This window comes from Schistocerca nitens, chromosome 9, assembly GCF_023898315.1.
Source record: "Schistocerca nitens isolate TAMUIC-IGC-003100 chromosome 9, iqSchNite1.1, whole genome shotgun sequence".
In the NCBI taxonomy this organism is placed as follows: domain Eukaryota; kingdom Metazoa; phylum Arthropoda; class Insecta; order Orthoptera; family Acrididae; genus Schistocerca; species Schistocerca nitens.
Window position 1 is genome coordinate 422850465 of NC_064622.1, and position 25879 is coordinate 422876343.

The 25879-nt window shown below is 41.3% G+C and overlaps 1 protein-coding gene and 1 long non-coding RNA gene across 2 annotated transcripts in view; both read left to right on the forward strand.

Moving 5' to 3' along the window:
* LOC126203139 (uncharacterized) overlaps positions 1 to 25879 on the forward strand; it is a 693770-nt gene that overhangs the window by 530272 nt on the left and 137619 nt on the right. The window contains exon 5 of the long non-coding RNA XR_007540226.1: positions 15174 to 15207. This is a non-coding gene — a long non-coding RNA (uncharacterized LOC126203139). The remainder of the gene's footprint in view (positions 1 to 15173; positions 15208 to 25879) is intronic.
* The window catches only part of LOC126204287 (uncharacterized), a 223278-nt gene continuing 215482 nt past the window's right edge, over positions 18084 to 25879 (forward strand). Inside the window, exon 1 of the mRNA XM_049938674.1 lies at positions 18084 to 18269. Coding sequence (XP_049794631.1) covers positions 18084 to 18269 — 186 coding nt within the window. The remainder of the gene's footprint in view (positions 18270 to 25879) is intronic.

Below are 25879 nucleotides of genomic sequence, written 5' to 3' on the forward strand. Positions count from 1 at the left end.
TGCGGACAATTCATCCACGATTTTTGCCTGTTATCGACATTGATACTGGCAAAATATCGGTCCCACGGCTTCGAAGATATCCGAGAATGTTTTAATTTCAAGATTGGAGTTGGATAACAAATGACTGAAAAATTATTTTTTCGTCTGATATAATTACAGATTCACAATTTTCTGATTCTTTTCCTTCACTTGTACTGTATAGCCTTTCTTATTGCCATATTTCATGATTCTACTTCGACGGGAAGCTGCCTATACGTTTTAAATGGCGGCATCTTTTCACTGAATTGACTTAGAAGCGACATTTTCTTACATCGCCAAGGGGCCGTAGTTCTTAATATGTAGCAGAAATTTCGAATTGATTCGTTAACCCGTTCCTAAGAAAAAGGTTTTTGAAGAGTCAGACGGACAGACAGACAGACAGACAGACACACACACACACACACACACACACACACACACACACACACACAGACGGATGAACAACAAAGTGATCCTATAAAGGTTCTGTTTTTACTAATTGAGGTTTTGAATCCTCAAAATGAGGTAGCCGAATAAAGATGGCGTTACATGCGATGCTACGCTCGCAGTTACAGTCATGCAGTCAGAAAACACCATCCACGGAACATTCATCTTCATCCTGTGTGCAATTCGCATAGATATATATCGATACGATTACAGGCAGCACAGAATACAAGGAGAACTTATGGCATCAATTTCTCCCTCGTTAAATTCCGCTCACAAATGTGCATGTACATTTTACAGTTACAGCAGGTTTTATCAATCAGTTATTCGTTTAATAAACTACAGGATAACGGCGACGTTGTTTCTCCTAACAAAGCTCATTGTCTCTTCATCATTATAATGAGCCTCGCTAGTGCGACATTAAATACATCTGCGAATACCGTTCTAATGATTCGTCTTCGCCTTGGCCTTCTTATGCTCGTTGGAAGTCGTTAAACCCAAAGAATTGAATGACATCACACGGATATTCAGAGGCAGCATCTCGTGTGAACAGTCGCCGCTGTGGCAATAACACTGAAGATTGCTCATCGAATAAGTAGCACGTAGCGTCGCATTTCGCTCCACTGACGACATCAAGCAAGTTGCTGCAGTGGCTAAAGACGCTGAACGGGAGTTCGGGAGCTGCGGTCCTAAAATTCCCGTCCTACCTTCCGGATGTGGGTTCTTAGTGGTTTCTCTAAATTATTTAAAACCAAAGTATAGTGCTTGACAGAAAAAGTAAAGCACGAAAAAAGGGGAGAAGGAAATGAAAGTAAACTTCTTGAGTTGAGAGAGTATGTTATTTCAGAGCTCACAAGGGAACCTCCCCATCGCACCCCCCTCAGATTTAGCTATAACTTGGCACAGTGGATAGGCCTTGATAAACTGAACACAGATCGATTGAGAAAACAGGAAGAAGTTGGGTGGAACTGTGAAAAAATAAGCAAAATATACAAACTGAGTAGTCCATGGGCCACATAGGCAACATCAAGGAGAACGTGAGCTCAGGAGCGCCGTGGTCTCGTGGTAACGTGGTAGCGTGAGCAGCTGCAGAAGGGGAGGTCCTTGGTTCAAGTCTTCCCACGAGTGAAAATTTTACTTTCTTTATTTTTGCATAGTTATTATCTGTCCGTTCGTTCATTGACGTCTCTGTTCACTGTAATAAGTTTAGTGTCTGTGTCTGTGTTTTGCGACCGCATCGCAAAACCGTGCGATTAGTAGACGAAAGGACGTGCATCTCCAATCGGAACCGAAAACATTTGATCGCAAGGTCATAGGTCAACCGATTCCTCCACAGGAAAACACATCTGATATATTCTATACGACACTGGTGACGGCATGTGCGTCACATGACAGGAATATGTTGTCGACCCACCTAACTTGTACATTTGGCGAATGGGTAAAAAGATTCTTCTACCTTGCCCGATTTAGGTTTTCTTGTGGATGTGATAATCACTCCCAAAAAAGTGATGAAAACATAAGAGTTTGTCACATAAACTGAAAATAAAAAATTAAAGTTTTCACCCGATGGAAGATATGAACCAAGGACCTTTCGTTCCGCAGCTGCTCACGTTACCACGAGACTACGGCGCTCCTGCGGTCCCAGTGTCCTTGATGTTGCCTATCTTCCCATGAACTACTCAGTTTGTATATTTTGCTTATTTTTTCACAGTTCCACACAACTTCTTCCCGTTTTCTCAATTGATCTGTGTTCAGTTTTTCAAGGCCTAACCACTGTGCCAACTTATAACTAAATCTGAGGGGGGTGCGATGGGGAGGTTCCCTTGTCAGAAAATCAAGTCAGATTGGCAAAGTACTTTGTAGTATCGGCGTACTTAACGGTATGACAGTGCTCTCCTTCTGACCGTGATGCAAGCACCATTTCGGTTGGAAAGGGTGTCATGCAGATGTTGGTTCCTTTCCTGAGGAGAGACGGCCCACAAATGTTGTGCCTGGTCCGTGATATACTGGATACTGACAGTGGGACAGAGTTGAGGTCTGTGGTGGTCCCACATATGTTCTATCACGGATAAATCTTGCCATCTTCCTAGTAACAAGGTTTGCTAAACATCGCGCAGACAGTGTATAGAGACATGTGCCATGTGTGGACGAGCGTTATCCTGTTGAAAAATACGATGCTGCAGCATGAGAGGTAACACAAAGTGACGCACGATGTACGTGATGTACTTTTGTGCTGCAAAAGTTCCGTCAGTCACTACGAGAACTCAGCTAAAGTCATAGCCGACGGCTCCCCACGCTGTGACGTCAGAGTAACATTGCTGTGTCTCTCCGAAATAATGGAGGAATGGGGCCTCTCCCTAGGTTGCCGCCATACTCGCCGACGATGGCTCTGAGCACTGTGGGACTTAACTTCTGAGGTCATCAGTACCCTAGAACTTAGCACTACTTAAACCTAACTAACCTAAGGACATCACACACATCCCTGCCCGAGGCAGGATTCGAACCTGCGACCGTAGCGGTCGCGCGGTTCCAGACTGTAGCGCCGAGAACCGCTCGGCCGCCGACGATGGTCATCCGGGGCACTGCAGAACGCCGTTCATCAGCAGTACATGAAACCTGGGTTCGCAGGTTATGGTTGTGGAAAGGGGCCAAAATCAGTTACTGCCAGTTGCACAAAACACACAAACCTTATTTTCCTACAAACACTTAATCACACATGCCCTTAAATATGACTGACAGCCCGAACACAAGTTATTACAATTCTTTTAAGGAATACACGCGGCTGAAGGCAAAACATGTTCAAATGTGTGTGAAATTATGGGACTTAACTGCTAAGGTCATCAGTCCCTAAGCTTACACTCTACTTAACCTAAATTATCCTAAGGATAAACACACACACCCATGCCCGAGGGAGGACTCGAACCTCCGACGGGACCAGCCGCACAGTCCATGACTGCAGTGCCCCAGACCGCTCGGCTAATCCCGCGCGGCGGATGAAGGCATAACTAAAAATATTTGACATAAAAGGTCGACTGAAGGCCACATACTGAACATAGAACAACTCACGGGCTAAGGCCTGGATAAGAAGGATTTGCAATAGAGCAAAATTCCCCTTTTTTCTTTTAAAAAAATTTAGTTCAAACAAGAATCTTCAAAGTTTTAACTTAAGATGGCTGAAGGTCTTATTTTAAAATTAAAATAAACTAAATTAATAGGCGGCTGAAGGCCTCGCACCGTAGTTGAGGCAAAAATCACAATCTAAAAACAACAGAACATTGGTGCTCAGAAGTGTTCCAAGGGTCGGCCTGAGGAGGTAGCTGTAACGTAAAGTTAGGTGAGATAGGCAGCCAAGAAAAAGATTAAGTAATCAGATGGCAACCCGACCCAGGGACGGTTTAAGGACCCACCAACAACCTAATCAATTCCGCTGCGCCTACCAACGGCACGACAACGGAAAATATCGGCCGAGGACGAAGATACCAGCAGCACTACGTCTTCAAAATTGGCGTCTAGAAGCAGCCAAGGCACAATAACCACTCAAAAATATGAACAACACCAAAGGCTGTCAAACTACGTGCGGTTCGGACAGCATCAACACGGCGAGGGAAAACACACTGCGGAACACTACACTAATGCCCTCGCCGCGGAGACTTCCTCGCTGCACTGCCCCAACCGACCGACTGCCTTCTCCAGTACACAGACAGCATTAACATAACTGCTCAGTCGAAAGTACACAAGCTAGACACAGTTCCACGAAAACACTTCCACAAGATCGTAAAAGCAGTCACTGTGGAACAACCAGGACGAATGACAAGTCGACACACACAGAGAACCCGAAGCAGTCGCCGGCCGCGGTGGTCTCGCGGTTCTAGGCGCGCAGTCCGGAACCGTGGGACTGCTACGGTCGCAGGTTCGAATCCTGCCTCGGGCATGGATGTGTGTGATGTCCTTAGGTTAGTTAGGTTTAAGTAGTTCTAAGTTCTAGGGGACTGATAACCACAGCAGTTGAGTCCCATAGTGCTAAGAGCCATTTCGCCGAAGCAGTCGGCGACCAAATACACGTCGCCCGACGAGACGACCGACCGAACGACCAACCAGCGATCGTTCCCGCTCCAGGCTCCTTCCGTCGGACAGTTCATTTGTGTCGCAAGCGGTCGGCGAGTACTGTCTGCCCAGACCTCACTGGCGGGTTGTCCCCACTGACCCCCCTACACACGACGATCCGGAAATACTAGCGGTCTCTTCAAAGATAATACGACAGTGCTCTTATCGATAGGCGCTGATGCTGCCACTCACGGACAGACAAGCCAGCAACTTAGTGACACCAGTAAATTGAATAAGAAACGAGGTGGCAGTTCCGTAAAGAGAAGCCGTCAAGCAAGAAGCGGCATGAACACGAGCCGCGCACGGCTCAGTACATGCTTCCCAGTCACGGTGCTAATCCGAAGACACGCGTGTTCTGTAGTGTTAACGGCAGCTTAAGCAAGGGACGGTAATTCTGTAGTTCGGCTGCTGCCAGTCTCTGACCAATGATGAGGGATGACACTCGGATGGCAGGCACAGATACAAACTGTGGTGAGCGTACTGTAAGACCTTCAGCACACACACCATCAGATTATTTGATTTGTCGATCTAACGAAGTAGGCTAGTGTCAGCAATATGTCTCGTGGTCTTATCGTGGCGTGTTTATCTTCTGCAGTTAGGTCAGACGATAGAAATGCCACTCGCATGCTTAGAGTAGCAGATTCACAGTGACCAACTTTAAACAGAACTTGATTAATTTTCACACACATTTATTAAAATAATAACAAGCATAAAAATTACTTAACTTGGTTCTGGATGCTATTTACAATTGACAATCTGAAGTTCCTTTGGTATTGGTACGTAAATCTTATTCTCACATATATCTCTGATACTTGGCAAAAGTGTCTATACAGTTACCTTAATGTCTATGTACAAGAATATGGTAATCTTATTAGGCGCAGACTGAAACCTGACTATAGACTGGTACAGACAAATGTAGAACTCGTACAGGCTGGTACAGACTAATGCAGACTGGTACAGACTGGTGCAGACAGATGCAGACTGACTAATCGGAGGTCTGTACACTCGCGCGTTCATGTGTCACTGCGCGAGTGTGATCCGCGAGGAGAAAAGGTTGTACGTTAGTAGCAATCTCATTGGCTGCGTTACATATTAATACGCGGATCGGCGGAAGCAGAATTTGGTCCGTCTCTAAGGCAGCGCCATCTCGTAGTGCGGAGACGGACGAGCGCTGCGCCTGCGCTGTTGTGCTTAGCGGGGCGCGCTCTAGTGGGAAAGTTGTGTACGCGCTGACTACACTGAACTATGTACACAACACAAACTAATTAGGATGTGCTGGGTGCATAATACGGCGATCGTCCCTTGTGGTGGTCATATGTGGTGGACCGGAGCCTGCACAACGAGTGCGCCTGCTCTCACGACCCCTACAGTCCATCACTGCGCCACCGTCACGTGCAATATGGACACGAATATGAACACTGCCGACCAAATGGAGACCCGCAATGAGGCCCCCTTCCAAGCACTGCCAGGTGCTGATAACGCTTTCACGTGATTACGCAGCTTGTCTGTGTTCTTCATAGAGATCACTCAACGTCTTACTCTGTTCTCGTCCCTAACATACGCTACCAGCCTTGGTAACAACATTAAACATGAACAACACTAATGTACACTAGTGACCATTCTCTCAGTCATGGGCAATTATCACTCAAATTGTTTACGTATCTGCCAATGGTTTGAACGCATACGAGTTGAAATCAGACATCCGATCATATCTGCTGTCACTTCACTTTAAAATAATAATAATAGCCAGTTTCCTTCCCCACCTTTAATCTTCCTTCCAGTTTCGTTCTTATTATGCATTGTTTCATGCTGACCACCGACGCATAGTACCAGATACGTACGCACTTAGCTGATACGGCTGCTACTTTACACAGTCGTGTCAGCTAAGGCTTCTTTTCCGCTGGCTGCATTTGCGGCGTGGGAGGCATGCAGACCTTGAACTGTACTACGAAAGCTCACAACTCAAAGAGGACGGACACAGCGTGCATATACCTCTTCACAGGACCGTACATGCGTCAAGCAAATAAACTCAACTACCAAATCTATAATGTGGTGCCCCAGCCATATTGTTGATGTATGAAACAAATTAATAACTCAGCCTCAACTGTATATTCTTTATTGTTCGATTATGCATGACGTGCTTAAAAAAACAGCATGATCGCTAAAACATATTATGCTTAGTGGAATGATAAAGGAGAAAAATCCAGACAAGATATAATTGTTTAAATGAACATAAGTCTTCATGATGCGATCAGTCGAACATCTCTAACCCATTTCAGGAAGAATGGGGCGGTGCATCTATAAAGCTACCTGTGAATTCGGAATTAATTTTGATGTATGACAACTGGCATATATACTTCGTGCGGTTTAAGTTCGTTATGTAGAACCACTATAAAACCTAACCTGTCATTATATCTACAAATAGTGCAATCCAATATGATATTTCCCTGCGAGTTCAGATGGAAACGAAAGACATAGCAATGTTAACAAATCCTTCTAAACGAAAGAAAGGTAGCCGTAGTAAAAGAATACGTAATGTAACTACGTGTAAGAGTTTACAGTAAAAGTAAGCAACGCACTAGTAATGAAGTATACTAGAAAGCGAGCGAAAGAACTCCACTCAGGTAAGAAACGAAATCGTGAAAGAATTTTCTGAAGCTATGCGCCTTGGGAATAGTAAAATAAGGATCATTGAGAAACTGAAAAAAAATATTCTGGTAGCTTTCGAAATGTTGTCCAACTAAAGTTTGGCCATTGATAAGTGAGAAATGGAAACAAATGTGTCATGAAGAATAGGGCAGAATGACGTCTGCGGGGAACTGCTCCTAGAAACAGGAATTGGATATGGGATACGAGCTAAAACAACGAGGAATAAGCAGGAGAAGGAAAAAATTATAGGGGTAAAAATAGATTACAATATCTAAATTACGTTAGGGTGGAGGGGAGGGGTGTATTACAGAGAGGCAAGGAATAGGTTAAGAAAGGAAGACATCATCACGAGACTGGAAGTACTTTAAAAAAAATTCAAGAAAGGAATTTTTAAAAAAAAAAAACGCAAACAAAAACATATTAAACATCGCTTCAAGACTTCGTCGAGTTTATATAATAATAACAGGAAACTCTTGCTTTTGTTCATGACGAAGAATGTTCTATTGTGTACAAAGGAAATGATGGTAGCAGAGATTTTTTTTTTATACTTGTGCACATAAACTGTGCTTGCATCAAAAGTAATTACTTTGGTTAGATAAAACCGCGGAAGTTATAAGATCAACTAATTTCTATTACTTATAATATGCAATTTATGTTTTGTAAAGATACATAATGCACAATGGACCAACGCTCACCGATGTGCGGTTCTAATTATGTCCAAAACAAACAAATAAAAAAAGGCAAGGTAAAGTCGTCGGTTCCCAGTTTCTCTCTCACACATTCATTTATGTTTTTTTCACTATCAGTACTACCGATAGTACTACGTTATTTATGTACTGTACCAAATCGATCGAACCGTAGTTTTCGCAGAGCACAACTGCATTGTAAAACAAGCATTCTCTTTTACAACACAACTAACAGTCTATTGATGACCGACGCTAAGATCACTTAAGACTGTTTTATCTTTGCTCCGTACTACAGTTGCACACGTCACACTTATTTGGACAAACTCTGTGTACTAAGCGTGTTGACCAGTCAGCAAAATGCTTTTTAGCTCTGATCACAACGAATGCCACTGCGCTGTTAAAAATATTACGTCACTGACATTCAGGCTGTATCCACGGTTCGTAACGAGAAACAGAATTCTACATAGTACTGCCTTTTTTTTTTTTTTTTTTGGAACTCTTTTCAAATCATTCTTGTCATTCCTTATGACAAGTACTGAACATCACATTACTTACTCAAAAAGCAGAGATTCCTATTTACTACCATTTCAACGCTAACAAATAATTCTATCTATTACTGTAAAAGTAAGAGCTTTAAGAACAATTCCAGTTTCTGGGTCATCCTATAATAAGCAAACTGGGTTTCGTAAAGCATTTGCATTCGGCGGAAGTGATGTATTGAAATGTATGTGTTTTGTGTAACTGACAATACATTTCTGTCACAAACATCTCCTTTCATCTTAGATTTCTTGTTAACATTAAATACGTAGAACGCTCTATTCCCTTCGCCTTCGCATAGCTCATTTACCACATGCAGCTCGCTGTTTATTGCTGCGTGTTCGAAAGTTCATGGGCAAAGCGTTTAATAGCACCCCCATTATATTCAACAGCATTAAAGTGATTACAAATCGTGTTCCACATACAGTCCTGGGTTTTAATTCGTCACTGCCTTCTAAGTGGAGAAGGTGGCGAAGATAATTATCGCTGCAAAAGATGCAACCTCGGCGTGGAACTAAGGGTAATTTTCCAGTGACCAAAAGGCTCCGTACAGCACGATGAAGAAACTTTTCTGTGCGACTTTAGGTCATGCGTTTGAGACTGTTGTATCCGGTGGTACTAAACGGCTTGCTTGATAAATTGGCATGTTTAATGCCTGTTATTCCGTAAAATTCTTGAGTGTTAACGTCATTATTATAATAGTGAATCATTGAGAGCTTTCAACAGCGTACAGGGCGGAGAATTGCCAACGAATCGCATGTGGGTGAAGGAAGATGAAGATGCAATGACTAATCGCCTGTGAGATCGTAACATACGGATCATAAGTTCGCACTAGGGAAGGAAATCGGCAGCGTTATTCTTAAAGCAGGCGTCCCAGAACGTGCTTCAAGCGGTTTACGAAAACTATGGACAACATAAATTACGTGTTGTTTGACGACCACATACTTCAATTGGAATGAACAGTTTTATGAGCAAACGGATGGCGTGGCTATGGGAAGCCCCCTAAGTCCCGTAATTGCAAACTTCTTTATGGAGAAATTCGAAGAACAGGCCTTAGGTACTGCCAGCAAAAAACCAAATGTATGGTTCCGATACGTGGATGACACGTTTGTGCTGTGGAGACATGGTAGGGAGGAACTAAGCCGGTTCCACGAACATCTAAACAGCTTAAACTCGAGAATTCAGTTTACAATGGAGGAGGAGGCAGACGGCAAATTACATTTCCTCGATGTGCTTGTTTTTAGAAACGAAAATGGTAGTTTGGGCCACTCGGTATACCGCAAACCCACGCACACGGACCGTTATTTGCACCGGGATTCGAACCACCACCCACAACAGAAGCGGGCAGAGCTAGAAATATTTGTGAACCTGAGTTGCTCGACGCTTAGATGGAACATCTCCACAATGCACTAATGAAGAACGGATAATCGTCCGGCGAAATAAAACGTGAGTTGAGGCAGCCACACAGAAATCATACTGACGTACAGGCTACTGCAAAATCTAAGGTTTTCCTGCCGTTTGTTAAAAATGTAACGGAAAGAATAGGGAGGATCTTGACGAAGCGGAATATTACCATAATTTACAAGCCCACCAGGAAGATACAGGAATACCTTAAGCCTGCCAAGGACGCTCGCAAACCATTGGAAAAAGCTGGAGTATATACGATCCCATGCAGCTGTGGTGATGTTTATGTGGGTACCACTAAAAGAACTGTTTCTAAACGTTTGGAAGAGCACAAGGGAAATTATAGGAGAAACGGAACGATCAGCTGTTGCGGAGCATGCTTTCCAGCCAGGGAACCACAATATTCGTTTCGAGGAGACGCAAGTACTAGCGGCCACAAGCGGATATTACAAAAGGCTCTACAGGGAGGTAATCGAAATCGCTAAACACCCAAATAATTTCAACCGAAAGGAGGAGGGAGTGAAATTAAACGGTATATGGATGCCGGTGTTAAAGAAGATGTGTACCACCCGTCCACTACTGGGTGATGGCAACTGCGATCGACGGCGACGGACAGCGGCCAATTGCACTGACGTTTTCAAAACACGTGAGCGCGCGGACACGGAATTTAGCGGCAGTCAGTAGCGAGCCAGTGGGTGTGTTGGACCTTCCATCGAGCTACGGACCCCCTTGAAGATGTCTCCCGCAGTTGGAGACGAAACGTTGGAAATCGACACAGAATTCATCAACCGACCACGGCATAACAGCCCGGATAATTATAATGGACACCATGAATCCTACAGGGCTGTCCATAAATCCGTAAGAGTACGATGGGGTGGGAATCTCTTCTGAATAGCACGTTGCAAGGCATTCTAGATATGCTCAATAATGTTCACGTCTGGGTAAATCTGGTGGCCAGCGGAAGTTGTCCTGGAGCTACTCTGTAGCAATTCTGTACGTGTGGGGTGTCGCATTGCCTTCTGGATTTGCCGGAATGCACAATGGACACAAACAGATACGGGTGATCAGACACGATGCTTACGTGTCACCTGTCAGAGTCGTATCTAGATGTATCAGGGGCTCCATATCCCTCCACCTGAGCACGTCCTACACCATTACAGAGCCTCCACCAACTTGAACAGTCCCCTGCAGACATGCAGGGTCTATGGATTCATGAGATTGTGTCCAAACCCGTACACGTCCATCCGCTCGATAGATTTTGAAGCGAGACTCGTCCGACCAGGCAACAAGTTTACAGTCATCAACATTCCAATGTCGGTTTGGAAAGGCACAGGCGAGGCGTAAAGCTTTGTGTCGCGCAGTCATCAAGGGTACACGAGTGGGCCTTCGGCTCCGAAAGCCCATGTCGATGATATTTCGTTGAATGGTTCGCAAGCTGACATTTGCTGATGGCTCAGCATTGAAATCTGCAGAAATTTGCGGAAGGGCTGCACTTCTGTCCCGTTGAACGATTCTCTTCAGTCGTCGTTGGTCCCGTTGCTCCAGGATCTTTTGACGGAGATTTGATGTTATACCGGATTCTTGATATTCATGGTACGCTCGTGAAATGGTTGTAAGGAAAAATCCCCACTTCATCGCTACCTCGGAGATGCTGTGTCCCATCGCTCGTGCGCCGACTGTAACACTTCGTTCAAACTGACTTAAATCTTGATAACCTGCCATTGTAGCATCAGTAACCGATCTAACAACTGCGCCAGACACTTGTTGTCTTATATAGGCGTTGCCGACAGCAGTGTCGTATTCTGCCTGTTTACGTATCTCTGTATTTTAATACGTTTGCCTATATTAGCTTCTTGGGCGCTTCGTGTAGTGCTTCATTTTCTATGTGGTATTCACTCAAAATTATAGTCGCCTCTTCAAGGAGTTAACCATTTCAACCAATCATTCACAATATGTATAGTCTCTAATGTAACTGTTCATAGATAATCCTTCACAATTTCAAAAGCCCGTAGCTACAACACTAGAAGAAAAAAATCGATATTTTTAATTACTTTTCTTACGTCTTGACCACACTTTTATTTACGTGTTTCGACTTTCCGTCATTTTCCAAGGCAGTGTTATATCAGTCATATAAAATGGATCATTAGATACATTGTATCACGTCTACATCTCGATCACGAGACAAGTACAACAGATGCAAGTGATCGAGAATGTTGACGTGATGCTGTGTATCTAATGAACAACTTTATATGACTGATATAACACTCCCATTGAAAATGATGGATAGTCGAAACAAGTAAGGTTGTTGGAAAAATATAATTATGGTCAAGACGTGAGAGAAGTTATTAAAAATGCATCAAAATGGCCTCGTCCTTTCACAGCATTTTCATACAATTTGCAGCGAAGCAATGTTTATCGCGCATTACTGAAGTTGTCAGTGGCTCAGCAAGAAGGCCGGCCGAAGTGGCCGTGCGGTTAAAGGCGCTGCAGTCTGGAACCGCAAGACCGCTACGGTCGCAGGTTCGAATCCTGCCTCGGGCATGGATGTTTGTGATGTCCTTAGGTTAGTTAGGTTTAACTAGTTCTAAGTTCTAGGGGACTAATGACCTCAGCAGTTGAGTCCCATAGTGCTCAGAGCCATTTGAACCATTTTTTGAATCAGCAAGAAGATCGATACGTTGCCGCAGATAGCTGTGCTCCTTACCCAATAACATGAAAAGCCTCACGTGTATCTAAGCAAATTTAAATCTAGTCTACAATCTTCTTCTGGACAGTTCCTACTCTTCCATAGGTGATATTTTTATCAAAAACAGGTAGCATGTGCAGCCACAAACAAATAATTCTTAAAGATAAACGTATAGCTATTTACATGCGTAGCATTAAAAACTAATCCTTTTCATTTAATTTAAGCCAGCTTGCTATTTAGTTACTTGTAAATGGCCAACTTGTAGAAATAGAGAAACCATGGTTGCCGAGCGTGTAAACTGACTTGTTCCACGCCATTTCTATAAAAAGTCGTCAAGATAATAAACGCAACACATAAGTAACTAGCTTGCAGTCGTGCAAACATCGCCATTGTTAATCTCTGGAGCAGTGGAGCAAGGTTTTATATAGTCACGATACCTGATGTGACACTCAAGTGAGCGTATGGTGGAGTTGTTGGATGCCTAGCTAAAAAGATGAATATTTACCCTATCATTTCTCTGAACTGTTAAATTTTATGGATGTGGTCTGCTGGTATGAGGCCTTCTTGCCTTATCTGAGCTCGGAACAATAGCTTCACTGTCACAAACGTTCATTTTTAATAAAATCCTTTTACAGTAACATGGTAGAAAAAAACATTTTATGAACTAGTTTGTTCAAAAGCTGTGACTTCATCACATATCTTTGGAATATACTGTAACGTCCGTAGCATGCTAAATCGGTTTCATTTAACACCTGGCAACAACAGTTTGCTATGCTTCAGAAAGAACAGAAAACAAACTGAGTGTAGAACTTATCAGAAGTTACAGGAACCATTCTCTGAAGGTAATAGCAGCAATCAGTTGCATCGGTGAGACCCTTGGAATGAACTACAATAGATGCTCAGAAATTTCTGCCCTCGTAATTTATGACACTACCACGCTTCTCGTGGATTTGCGCTGCAAAATGGCTGCCATAATTATTGTATTTGTGTATCCTAAGAATAGATTGACCAATAACACCAAAAGCGCTCTGTTCATCGCTCATCAGTCATAAAACGCGATAAAAAGTGTTCATTGAGTATGTTGCCTTTGTAAAAAAAAAAAAAAAAAAAAAAAAAAAAAAGGTGCGGAGTAGTTCGTATTGTCCTCCACGGTTTCTGTCTTGTAGTTCCTCTAACTTTCTGCTGGTAAAGTAGCCATTACCAAAGCCTACCTCCATCCGAGACAGTAATAGGTCTCCAACATCACTGCTGATATTCCTTTGAAGTTTTGTCTTAAAAGGAGGGCACATGGAACTTTGGCGACGATGCATCTCGCCAAATACCAACCGCTCGGTTGATAAAACACCGATATCCTTGATCTTGTTTTTGAAAGCGAGGACTGGCGTTGTCGTCCGTAGACCCGTACGCCTCTAAGGCCTGCACTCATGTCAAAGTCCCTTGAGCTCGGAAAAAGGTTTTGGTGAAATGGATATTTTCTGTGACGTACTGCTGGAGGAAACATTGTTCAAATGGTTCAAATGGCTCTGAGCACTATGGGACTTAACATCTATGGTCATCAGTCCCCTAGAACTTAGAACTACTTGAACCTAACTAACCTAAGGACATCACACAACCCTCAGTCATCACGAGGCAGAGAAAATCCCTGATCCCGCCGGGAATCGAACCCGGGAACCCGGGCGTGGGAAGCGAGAACGCTACCGCACGACCACGAGCTGCGGACAGGAAACATTGTTGTAGATGGTAGACATTGACGGTGGTTGCAACCAAAGTGACAGAATCACTCGACTGGCTATACTGAATAAACAAATTGGGTGGTGGAACGTAAACACACCTTTCGAGTGAGTGAAGTTTCCATAAGCTTCAAGAGAAGACAGAAAGTCATTTCTCCCGTGAGACTTTTTGTTGGAGATTTCTTCGTTATACATAAATGAACGGTTGAGAGCACAGATGGGTTGTCTAGCAGACACTGACTACAGGTTTTGCAATAATCTTCAGCCGCTGCTTAGTCATGAAATACTCTAATGCATAACAGTAGTGTTTCAAAGCCATAAATTGCATCTTGACTTGTGGAGTTAGCGAACAAATAACATACTAAAATTTACTCGCCCCATTAAGTCATTTGTATTTTGTACTTGCAGCTTATGCAACTGACCTTTCCTTATACGTATTATTACCATTATCATACTCGACAAGAGTGAGACGTGCTGCCCACACAGACACACACACGCAAGTACACTTTTAACTTCTGATCTGTGTCAGTGGCAGCGTTATTGCAGATTTAAATTAAAAATAGTTGCAATCCCTCGGTTCCAACCAAGGTCTTCTATTGACTACTAGGCGACTCGCCTCCCAAATACTCGACATACGAATTTGCCATCTTTCAGCTTGCTGGGAACTGTCTGAAAACATCGAAGTTATACGACGGCCTACGGGGTCCGCAAAAGTGGAGAATGATAGATGTCAACAAATCAATTAGGTACTGACAAGTTGACATGCAGTTTGTTCTATGTTCACCCAGAAAAGTATAGTAGTGTTCATTACATAAGTAGTTTTCTAACGAAGGGGTAGAGTGCACACTTCAAAGCCTTTCGAAAAAATAATTTCTTACTTCCAAATTTCATTAATTGTTTGTATCTCTGTTTCAGGTGGAGTATTGAGGGATCCAGCGATCCGATCTAAGTAAGTAACCAACTTTAATTTGTAAACAGATTTTGTAGAGACCGTTACCAGTCACAATTCTTACTTAAGTTGTTTTTATTCCTCCAACTTCACCGTCATCACGTAAATGCAGCAATACAAAAACACATAGAATTTTCTGTAGTATCGTTTAATATCAGCGTGCTTTGCAGACTGCTTGCGGAGAAAGAAGTATAATGTATTTGAGGGAACGTTTAGTTCATTTACTAGTCTGTTGTTAAATGTAAATAATTATCAGTTCTGTTCAAAAATGGCCATCAATATGGATCGTTGAATTTTTGTTGTCAAATGTTTACAGTCTAGCAAAGTACATTAACAACACGTTGTTCATTATATACGAAGCCAATGTGCACTAACATCAAGACGACGATCAAAACAAAGGTTTTTTTACCACTACTAATGTATAGATGGTGGTGGTATTTGTTACTTTCTAACGGCTTCTTCGTAAATATTATCAGCAGCAATAGTGATGTCGAGACGTGATTTATTTTGGTCGCCATCTTGAGTCTAGTGCACGGCGGTGTAATATACATTAAACAAGTTGTTGTTTACGATGTTGCAAACAGTGGAAAATCTGTTGTCGACGAGTTAGAAACAGTGGAAAACATTTATTTAGCAGCAGTGCATCTACAGATAGTGTCGTGACTGTAGTATTGAGTCTTTCCGCTTTCCAAATTTACTGGTTCCTTAAATTTCCAACTCTTCAAGTAGATCGTGGTTTGCTCTTTGATATTGAGAGTCTGGTTTATTTCACGCATTTTACGAGACAAAACCGGTACACAGGTCACAAAATGCATGAAACACACACATCCCTCAGTATCCTATATGTGGTGTCACCGCCAGACACCACACTTGCTAGGTGGTAGCCTTTAAATCGGCCGCGGTCCGTTAGTATACGTCGGACCCGCGTGTCGCCACTATCAGTGATTGCAGACGAAGCGCCGCCACACGGCAGGTCTAGAGAGACTTCCTAGCGCTCGTCCAGTTGAACAACCGACTTTGCTAGCGATGGTTCACTGACAAAATACGCTCTCATTTGCCGAGACGATAGTTTAACATAGCCTGCAGCTACGTCATTTGCTACGACCTAGCAAGGCGCCATTATCAGTTACTATTGATATTGAACCATGTACCGTCAAGACCGACGTTCACCATTAACGGATTAAAGTTGAGTATTCCACCGTCTACGTCCGTTTTTCTAAATTCTAATTTCCTTGTCCTGTTCCAGACCTCAAGCCAGCCTGCGTGAGCTAAAACGCGTGCCTTTCGGCCTCCTTCTAGTAACACGGTGTTGGCTCCCCTGCCAACCAAAACACCATACACGATAATTAAGAGTGAACAGCTCGCTTTATCAGAAGATCTTGAAGTTTGTTTGCATAAACAATAAAATTTCTCGACAGAATGAGTTGTGTAGCCACGACATGTCAAACAACATTGCAGACGCCCTGCTGCTATGTACTTAATTTTTCATGAAGAGCGTGATTACTGAGACGGAATCTAACATCACTCTATTTGCGACAGTAATGGCTATTTAAATTGTAATGATTTTATTTCCAGGCTCATTCACTTGATTAGTTTCTTGATTGCTTTGCTGAATTGCAACAAATGAATGACGGGGCTATTCCTAGGAAATAATTTAATCGATTTATGCCCTAAACCTTAAGAAATAAGGCAGAGCTCAGCGAACGTGTAGCGCGAACAGGGCCTTGATTTTTCTTTGGCACGAGTCTACCGTGAACCGGGCATGACGTAAAAATGCGTCCAAGACCGAGTGACCACCGGTGTAAGTTGTTCCCTGCTTCCAAGTGCCAACGGCCTCCTTGGAGGGCGGACGAGCGGGTAAAGGATAGGGCATGCTGTTGTCCTCGGGATGAGAACTCGTCCCTGAAGGCGCAAGAACCAGATTGGTCAACGGCATCAGAATGTGGAAGGCAACGAGAAACCACCACATTAAAGACCCTGTGGATTTCTCTAGTTACACATCATGGCTGTGTTCAAAACCAAATTTTCCGGTTTTTTTTTAAGTCCCCCAGTCGGATCTCGTGGGAAGGGGGTGTGGAGGCAGTTTTGAGCAACGCTGTCACATAAATTATCATTGAACGATAGTATAAAGATAAGTACATGGAATGTGAAGACGATGGCTGACAGGTGGAAAAACCAACATTGCAATCCAAGAAATGGAAAGAAAGAGCATTAAGATCATGGGCATTATTGAAATGCGATGGCCAGGTTCAGGTTCTTGTAACATCAACGAACACAGAATTTACTACTCAGGAACATCTAATGCACAGTATAAGTCTGGAGTAGGATTTATAGTATCGAAAGCAATCGCAGAATGTGTCACTAATTGTGTACCTGTTTCAGACAGAGTGATATTACTCCAAATAAGTGCTCTACCCGCACAAGTGAAGATTATTCAGGTCTACGCTGCAAGAACTGACCACAGTGATGAAGAAGTTGCAGAATTTTATTCCCAAATCTCAGTTGTTTTGCAACAAGTATCGAAGAAAGATCTTACAATAATTATGGGAGATTTTAATGCCAAAATAGGAAGGGGATCCGAAGGCTACATTATAGGTCACTATGGACTTGGTGAAAGGAATGAGAGGGGCGTACTACTCAGTGAATTTGTAGGAGAGTGGAAATTCGTAGTAACTAGCACATTCTTCACACTACCACCCAGACGTCTCTACACCTAGAAGTCCCCAGCGGATTCAGAATAAAATCAAATTGTGTCTTGATAAATCAAGGATATAGAAAAAGCTATCTCTCAATGACAGCCTATCCAGGTGCTCAGACCACGTTCCCCTAGTTGGTGTCTTTAAAATCAGAATGGAGTTCAAAAGTAAAAAGTCAAAATGTATGATATCCCCAAACTGAAAGAATCATCCATAAGAGAAAATGCAGGAGTCCATCTTAATAATGAACTAAATACTCTGTCAGGTAACTTGTGCACCGAAGAGAAAATTAAAAAGGTAAATGCTATAGTGGAATCATTTGAAGAAGAACACCCAAAATCCAATGTCACCAAAAAGAAGTCATGGGTGAGTGAAGAGATACTTAAAATGATTGGCAGAAGGAGGAAAGTGAAAAGTAATCCTCATGAATACAAGAATATCAACAAGGAGATCAGGAAACGGATACGAGAAGCTAAAGAAAGAGAAATACAGGATCAGTGCAATGAAACAGAGAAATTACAACTGAAGCATGATAGTTTCAATATTCATAAAAAAAAGTCAGGGAAATGACAGGAAATTACACAAAAAGGACAGGAAACAGGTTGGCGAATAATGAAGGGAAAATAATAGTTGGACAAGCTGAGCTTAAAGAAACATGGAAAACATACGTAGAACAACTCTTTTATGACAACCGGCCAGAACTTCCTCAAATATGTTGCGAAACAGGACCTAGAATTCTGCTGGAAGAAGTACAAGCTGCGGTAAATGGAATGAAAGATGGTAAATCACCTGGTCCCGACAATGTGAGTGCCGAAATTCTCAAGCAGCTCTGTGAGGATAATTTAAAATGGTTGACTGCGATATTCAATGACATCTACGACTCTGGTAACATTCCACGGGAGTGGCTTAAATCCGAATTTATAACATTGTCAAAAAAGCTCGGAGCTAAGACTTGTGGTGAATACAGGACCATCAGCCTCATGAGTCACCTGCTAAAGATCTTCCTGAGGGTCATTCACCAAAGAATTTACAAGATCTGTGAAGAATAAATTTCTTCTTCACAGTTTGGTTTCAGAAATGCATTTGGCACGCTCGAAGCATTATTTAGAATCCAGGTACTATTTCAAAGGTGCAAAGACATGAATTGCGACATTTATGCATGCTTTATTAATTATCAGAAGGCTTTCGATAGAGTAAAACACCGGAAGATGCTTGATATTTTAAGAAGCAATGGTTTGGATGATAAAGACCAACGTATAATTGTGAACCTATATTGGAACCAGTCGGCTTCTGTGAGGCTGGACAGAGACAATACAGAAGACATAGACATTCTACGAGGTGTAAGGCAGGGTTGTATATTATCCCCACTGATTTTCAACATCTATTCAGAACACATCTTTAAGGAAGCTCTTGATGAAGTGGAGATGGGAGTACTCTTAAACGGAAAATATATGCTGACGTCACAGTAATATTTTCTGATAGACTTGCACAAAGAAGCTCTGAATTTGGTCTAAATGACAACCCTCAAAAACCGAAAACAATTATAATCAGTCCCTGCATGTCACATTAAGATAGGCGAAAATCACATAGAGCAAGTTGCATGGGGGCTTAATAAAAATATTAATGCAAATAATTTTAATTTTTTTTTTTTTGCTTTAGTAGCTGTCTGTCCGATTACGAAGTCTCGTAACGGTTGGCCCTGACTGTTATTGTTACGCAATCTGACTGCTTAGAACAATAACAAAGAATGAAATGGAAATTTTCATTAACACAGTTAATTAATTAAGCCCCCAGCAACTATAAAACCAACGCAACAACAAGCACAAGAGTAACTGTTCTGTGTGTGGGAGTGTGACTCAACGTACGCATCTGGCACGGTTCTTCTTCAACAACACAACAATTTTTAAATAACATTATACTGAATTAATTAAAGAAAATACAAATACCATAATTACTCAAGAGAACCACAATTACACTCTAATCCAAGAACCCAAGCCAGATGCTTTGTTGACTGAACCTGTAATGACACATTATTTAAAACATGGAAATAATGAAAAATAAATCAAGTTTCGTTACCTTCATATATTGACCAAAATCACTCTCATAATTACAATATATCTCCACACCGCCTCGCTATTACCACATCTGAACAAGAACCTTTCAGTATCACATCTCAGCAAGCACTCCCTACTAGCACATCTGAACACCAACTGACTACTACGAGCTCTCCCCAAGCAGTGACCTCTAGCACATCTCAATAATGACAGCCCGTGGAGGCGGCGGAACAATGCTCTCTAGCGATCTCTGGCGCTGTGGCTCAGTGTAGCCACCTTTCATATGCCCTTCCTCCACGGCTAGAATTTGATGGTATTTTTGCCAGCATTGGTGGTGAAAATACCACCAAATTCGTCAAAAAAATACAGACAAAAATAAAAGATAATATTAATACGTAAATATCATATAACTAGATAAAATTTTGGCTGTGCACTGACCTTTCAATAACCTATTATATAGAATACAGTAAGCAATACAAATTCTTTCATACATGTGACTTTACATAACAGTTTATACAAGTATTATGTGGTTAAACAGTTCAATCAATAGCGTCAGCAATGACGAATATGTGCAGGTAAGAGTCTCATAACTTTCCACAAACAGTAATACACAATAAATCAGTTTATACAAATATTCACATAAACGCTTTCCATAGCCCAAGAATAAGCAGTTGACAGTTCCAGCAGTAGCACCCAGCAATGGTCAACAGGTGCAAATACCACAAGTAACATTTTTTCAATAGAAACAGTCCATCAGTGGCACCCAGTACTGTTGAATAGGTGCAGACACCAACAAGTAACACCATTTCAGTAGAAGCAGTCCATTAGTGGCACCAGCAATGTTGAGCAGGTGCAGACATCAACAGGTGACATCTTTTCAGTAGAAGCAGTCCATCAGTGGCACCCAGCAATGTTGAGCAGGTACACACAGCAACAGGTGACATCTTTTCAGTAGAAACAGTCCATCAGTGGTACCCAGCAATGTTGAGCAGGTACACACAGCAACAAGTCACATTTCTCAGCAGAAGCAGTTCAATAAAATACACTGTCACTGATCACACTGTTCATCAGAGTTTATAAGCAGAAATTAAACATGTCCTAGTGGCACCAATATTGTAGAAAAGGTACAAGTAACAGTCCATAATTTTTTTTTACAATCACTGATCACACAGTTCATCAGCAGAAATTAAACATGTCCTTGTGGCACCAATCATGTAGAAAAAGTGCAAGTAACAGTCCATACTATTCACCATAACTACTGAGACAGTTCAGTCATGAACAATAGTTTGAATGCACATACAATTTCTTTAACAAAATATAATCAATGCTCTTACACTAAACATACAAATCATAATAAACACACAAATGATATCAGTTAATTGTCACATTAACTATTACAGTACACAATAACAGTTAACCTATAATATTTATGGGTGTCAGTGCAAGCCACTACCAACAAATAAAATAATATTTAGGAGATAGGTGGGTAGGATTAGGAAAGGAAAACACACAAAACACATCCACTCATCTTTCATCCTCATTAAGTGCTACTGTGTAATTGAATAGTGTTAACTGTGTAAATGTAACTCTGTCCAAGATTTGATGTTCATCATGTGTACCAAGTAGTAGTGGCAGCAATGTATAACAGTCAATAATAGTTAGTCAATGTCATAGTCATCATGTCAAGACCAATGTTTGCCAAGCCAGATCAAAATGTACTGTTGCTGAACAACTGTCAGTGTACCAAGATATGCAAATGCTTCCTCTCTAAAAAAAAAGTATATACTGCTTAGTGATTTGACAAAGTGTGTGTGTGTAGACAATCTTCCTTCTACTTGAGTGTTCTAGTCTGCCATCTTCATCCTCCTTGTTCCATATGGACCAACAAAAAAAAAAAAAATATGCTCCTCACTTACTTTACCTCTTATCCACCAAAACTCCAATAATCATCACTTAACTTCAATAATACCTCATTTACCTTACCTCTTGTCCACAAAACTCGAATAATCATCAACTTCACATAATCTCAATACCTCAATAATACGTCTATACATATAAACCTCAGCACCAATATCATTTCACTTCCATAACAACTCTTTCCTCTAGTCAGTCTCCTCGAACAAGTACAGACAAAATCCTAGTGCAACTTCGATTCAGCATCCCATGCAATCCGAAGACACAGTGTCCACACACAACCTCTGTGTAATCCATCTGACCCAAATTTTCTACTCATTATAAATTATAAGATACATTTTGGTTCCTTGTCCATCATTAAATAAAAGAAACGCATACATGACCTCTAACAGACTTAGTTCGAATAACTCTCAGTAATTAAGTACGATTACGGAGTGTGAATGATCATAATATTTCACAGTGTGTACACCACTTCAAGAATCATAGCAGAAGCAAACATGTGGAGTATTTTTTGTGTCAAGTGTCACTTCCTATTTCAATTGCTCACGGAAAACGCAGTGTAATAACTGTCAATGGTCTAAACCTAGTTTTGGTATGTCATGTCGTTAGCTTCCTTCCTATTAGCATATATTTATACAGCTTTCATAAAACCTCCAGCTCATGTGACTTCTATGAAGTTTCTTGTACTAATGTCGTTTATGTCGAATTACTGCAGTTCATTTTCTTATCTTAAAAATATAAGGCACTGAGCGTAAGCAAAACATGCAATAGCGAGTAAATATACCAGTAGAGAACAGAATGTCAACAAGTGGATGCAGCACAATTCTTACAACGAGGCTCTGCCAAGTGAACAATCTATAATTAATACCACAGTGTAACCTAAACTCTATATTTGTACACAGTATATCAGCATTTCTATATACTAGATTGAAGAGTAGTTATGACAACAAAACAGAAATGTGTAAATATGCAATCCATACGCACAGCAGCAAACATGCCTTACACAATAAACAGGTCATTAGAATCACATCGCCATAAGCAAATAAATCTTCATATGTAATCTTAATAAGTAAACATGAAGGCGCAAGCAGATAAATCACAAAGTATAACTTACATATCTAACCACATCAGCACAATTAATCAGGTGACAATTATAATTTAAATAACTAAGCACAGCAGGCACATAATAAAAAAAATATGACGTCAGTGAAAAAGCATAGCAGCCAAGCGATGCATAATATACGCAAGTAATAACACTGTTCATTAATCAATAATTGTCAAAATCAGTAAATGTACACAAGCACGTCGCTTCACAAGTAATTTCATAGAACATAAAATTTAGCACAAAGTATGAGTCACGTAATCGCGAGCAGCAAATTACGTCTAAAGTACGTACCTAAGTGAAATTATGTTACCTGAAAAATAAACTCAATTAATAGTTACCCTTTTTAGTTTATTAGTTTCATCTTCGAAATGACCTTCTTCCTGAAAATTTTCTCCAAAGCAAGTCGTCTTAACGTCGGACACGCACAGAATTTACCTGAAGGTCTTAAATACTTTATACAACCGTATCCTGAAAAATACTGAACGTTAATAACATAATTTATGAAGTCCTTATAGCTTTATACAGAATTTAGTCGGAGAAATTAGACTGTGTATTTGTTTACGTCTGTCAGTGCATTCGCACTGAGCGCTCGATCAGCTGTAGGCGCGTGACGTAGGAATTCATTGTTTGCGGTCAACGACTGCCTCGTGCGGCGCGCAGACTGACTGTTGCTTTGAGTACGCGCCGCCGCCAGAACACGGCGCGGTATCCTTGTATTCTCTGCACGTTTACATGTAGCTGTTAGTTTCTCTAAAGTATGTCATTCCACAAAAATTTTAACGTTAGATATGTGATGTATTCCCTTAGAGCGTCGAGATTTAAGAGTTTCTACTTCAACAGTGTTATCATGTATAATTTTGCGAACTCTATATGGACCGTTATAAAGCAGAAAAAATTTGCGACACAAGCCTTTTCCTTTATGAGACAAACGGTGGGACTTAATTAACACCTTCTGGCCAACTGACAAGATTTTTAAACGACCAGGACGTTTCGCTGATTTCTCTCTTCTAGCAGCCGCCGATGCAATATTTTGTAGAGCCAGGTTGACAACTTCAGAATGCCGCAGTTTCCGTGAAGGCGGAAAAGGAACGATTTCAGAAATGCGATTTGTCGGTGCTTTATTCTTTAATATCAGTGTAGGCGGTAAAGAAGATGAATCATTAGGAAGTTCATTCAGAATGTTTTGAAAAATATGAAGATACTGATCCCAAGTTCTGTGATTCTGATGACAATAAAGACGGCACAATTTATTGATTTCCTTCATCCATCTCTCTGAAGCGTTAGATTGAGGGTGAAAAAGTGAAATGAAAATTGGTTTAATTTTACGACGCCGTAGAGTACGAAGCCAAATTTTAGAGCGAAACTGTGATCCATTATCTGATATAACCTTATCAACATGACCCACTTCTCTAAGAAAATGTTTGATGAAAGCGTTAGATACTGAACGAGCTGTTGCTTTGCGTAAAGGTGTAAAACACACATATTTTGATGTCAATTCCACTGCTACGAAAATGTACGCAAAACCATTAGTAGATCGAACCACTGGACCGAACAAATCAACTGCAGCCATCTCCTTTAATTTCGCTGGAATGATAGGAAACAACGGTGCTCTGTGAGAAATCGTTGGCGGTTTAGCCTTTTGACATAATTTGCATTTGGCCAGAACGGATCGAATACGTTTTTCCATATTACTGAAGTAACAATTTTCTCGTAATTTATGAAAACATTTTCTGGGACCAAAGTGCGCATAACTAAAATGTGTGTACCAAATCAATTTATTGACCCACTCATCAGGAATACAAACTAACCAAACAGAGTTGTCGACCGATTTTCGTTTGAAAAGAATATCATTGCGAACTAAATAATACTGTCTGATCGCTACGCTTTCCTTTCTCCTCCACTTCTCCTTAATGTCCTTCCAGATTGGATCCTTATTTTGCTCCTTAGCGATGTCCTGGAGCGAAGACGAAATAAAGTTCTCAAACGCAACACCTTGAATGTACATCAAACAATAATGGTTTTCTTTGCCGTGTGCATGGGGGCTTAATAAAAATATTAATGCAAATAATTTTAATTTTTTTTTTTTTTGCTTTAGTAGCTGTCTGTCCGATTACGAAGTCTCGTAACGGTTGGCCCTGACTGTTATTGTTACGCAATCTGACTGCTTAGAACAATAACAAAGAATGAAATGGAAATTTTCATTAACACAGTTAATTAATTAAGCCCCCAGCAACTATAAAACCAACGCAACAACAAGCACAAGAGTAACTGTTCTGTGTGTGGGAGTGTGACTCAACGTACGCATCTGGCACGGTTCTTCTTCAACAACACAACAATTTTTAAATAACATTATACTGAATTAATTAAAGAAAATACAAATACCATAATTACTCAAGAGAACCACAATTACACTCTAATCCAAGAACCCAAGCCAGATGCTTTGTTGACTGAACCTGTAATGACACATTATTTAAAACATGGAAATAATGAAAAATAAATCAAGTTTCGTTACCTTCATATATTGACCAAAATCACTCTCATAATTACAATATATCTCCACACCGCCTCGCTATTACCACATCTGAACAAGAACCTTTCAGTATCACATCTCAGCAAGCACTCCCTACTAGCACATCTGAACACCAACTGACTACTACGAGCTCTCCCCAAGCAGTGACCTCTAGCACATCTCAATAATGACAGCCCGTGGAGGCGGCGGAACAATGCTCTCTAGCGATCTCTGGCGCTGTGGCTCAGTGTAGCCACCTTTCAAAGTACATAAATACACGTACCTTGGCACTACAATAAATGACCAATGGGATCTTTCTGATGAGGTGAGAAATCAAACTGGAAAAGCCAGGGCTGTCTTCAATAATATAAGTAACCTTTTTCAAGAATCATGG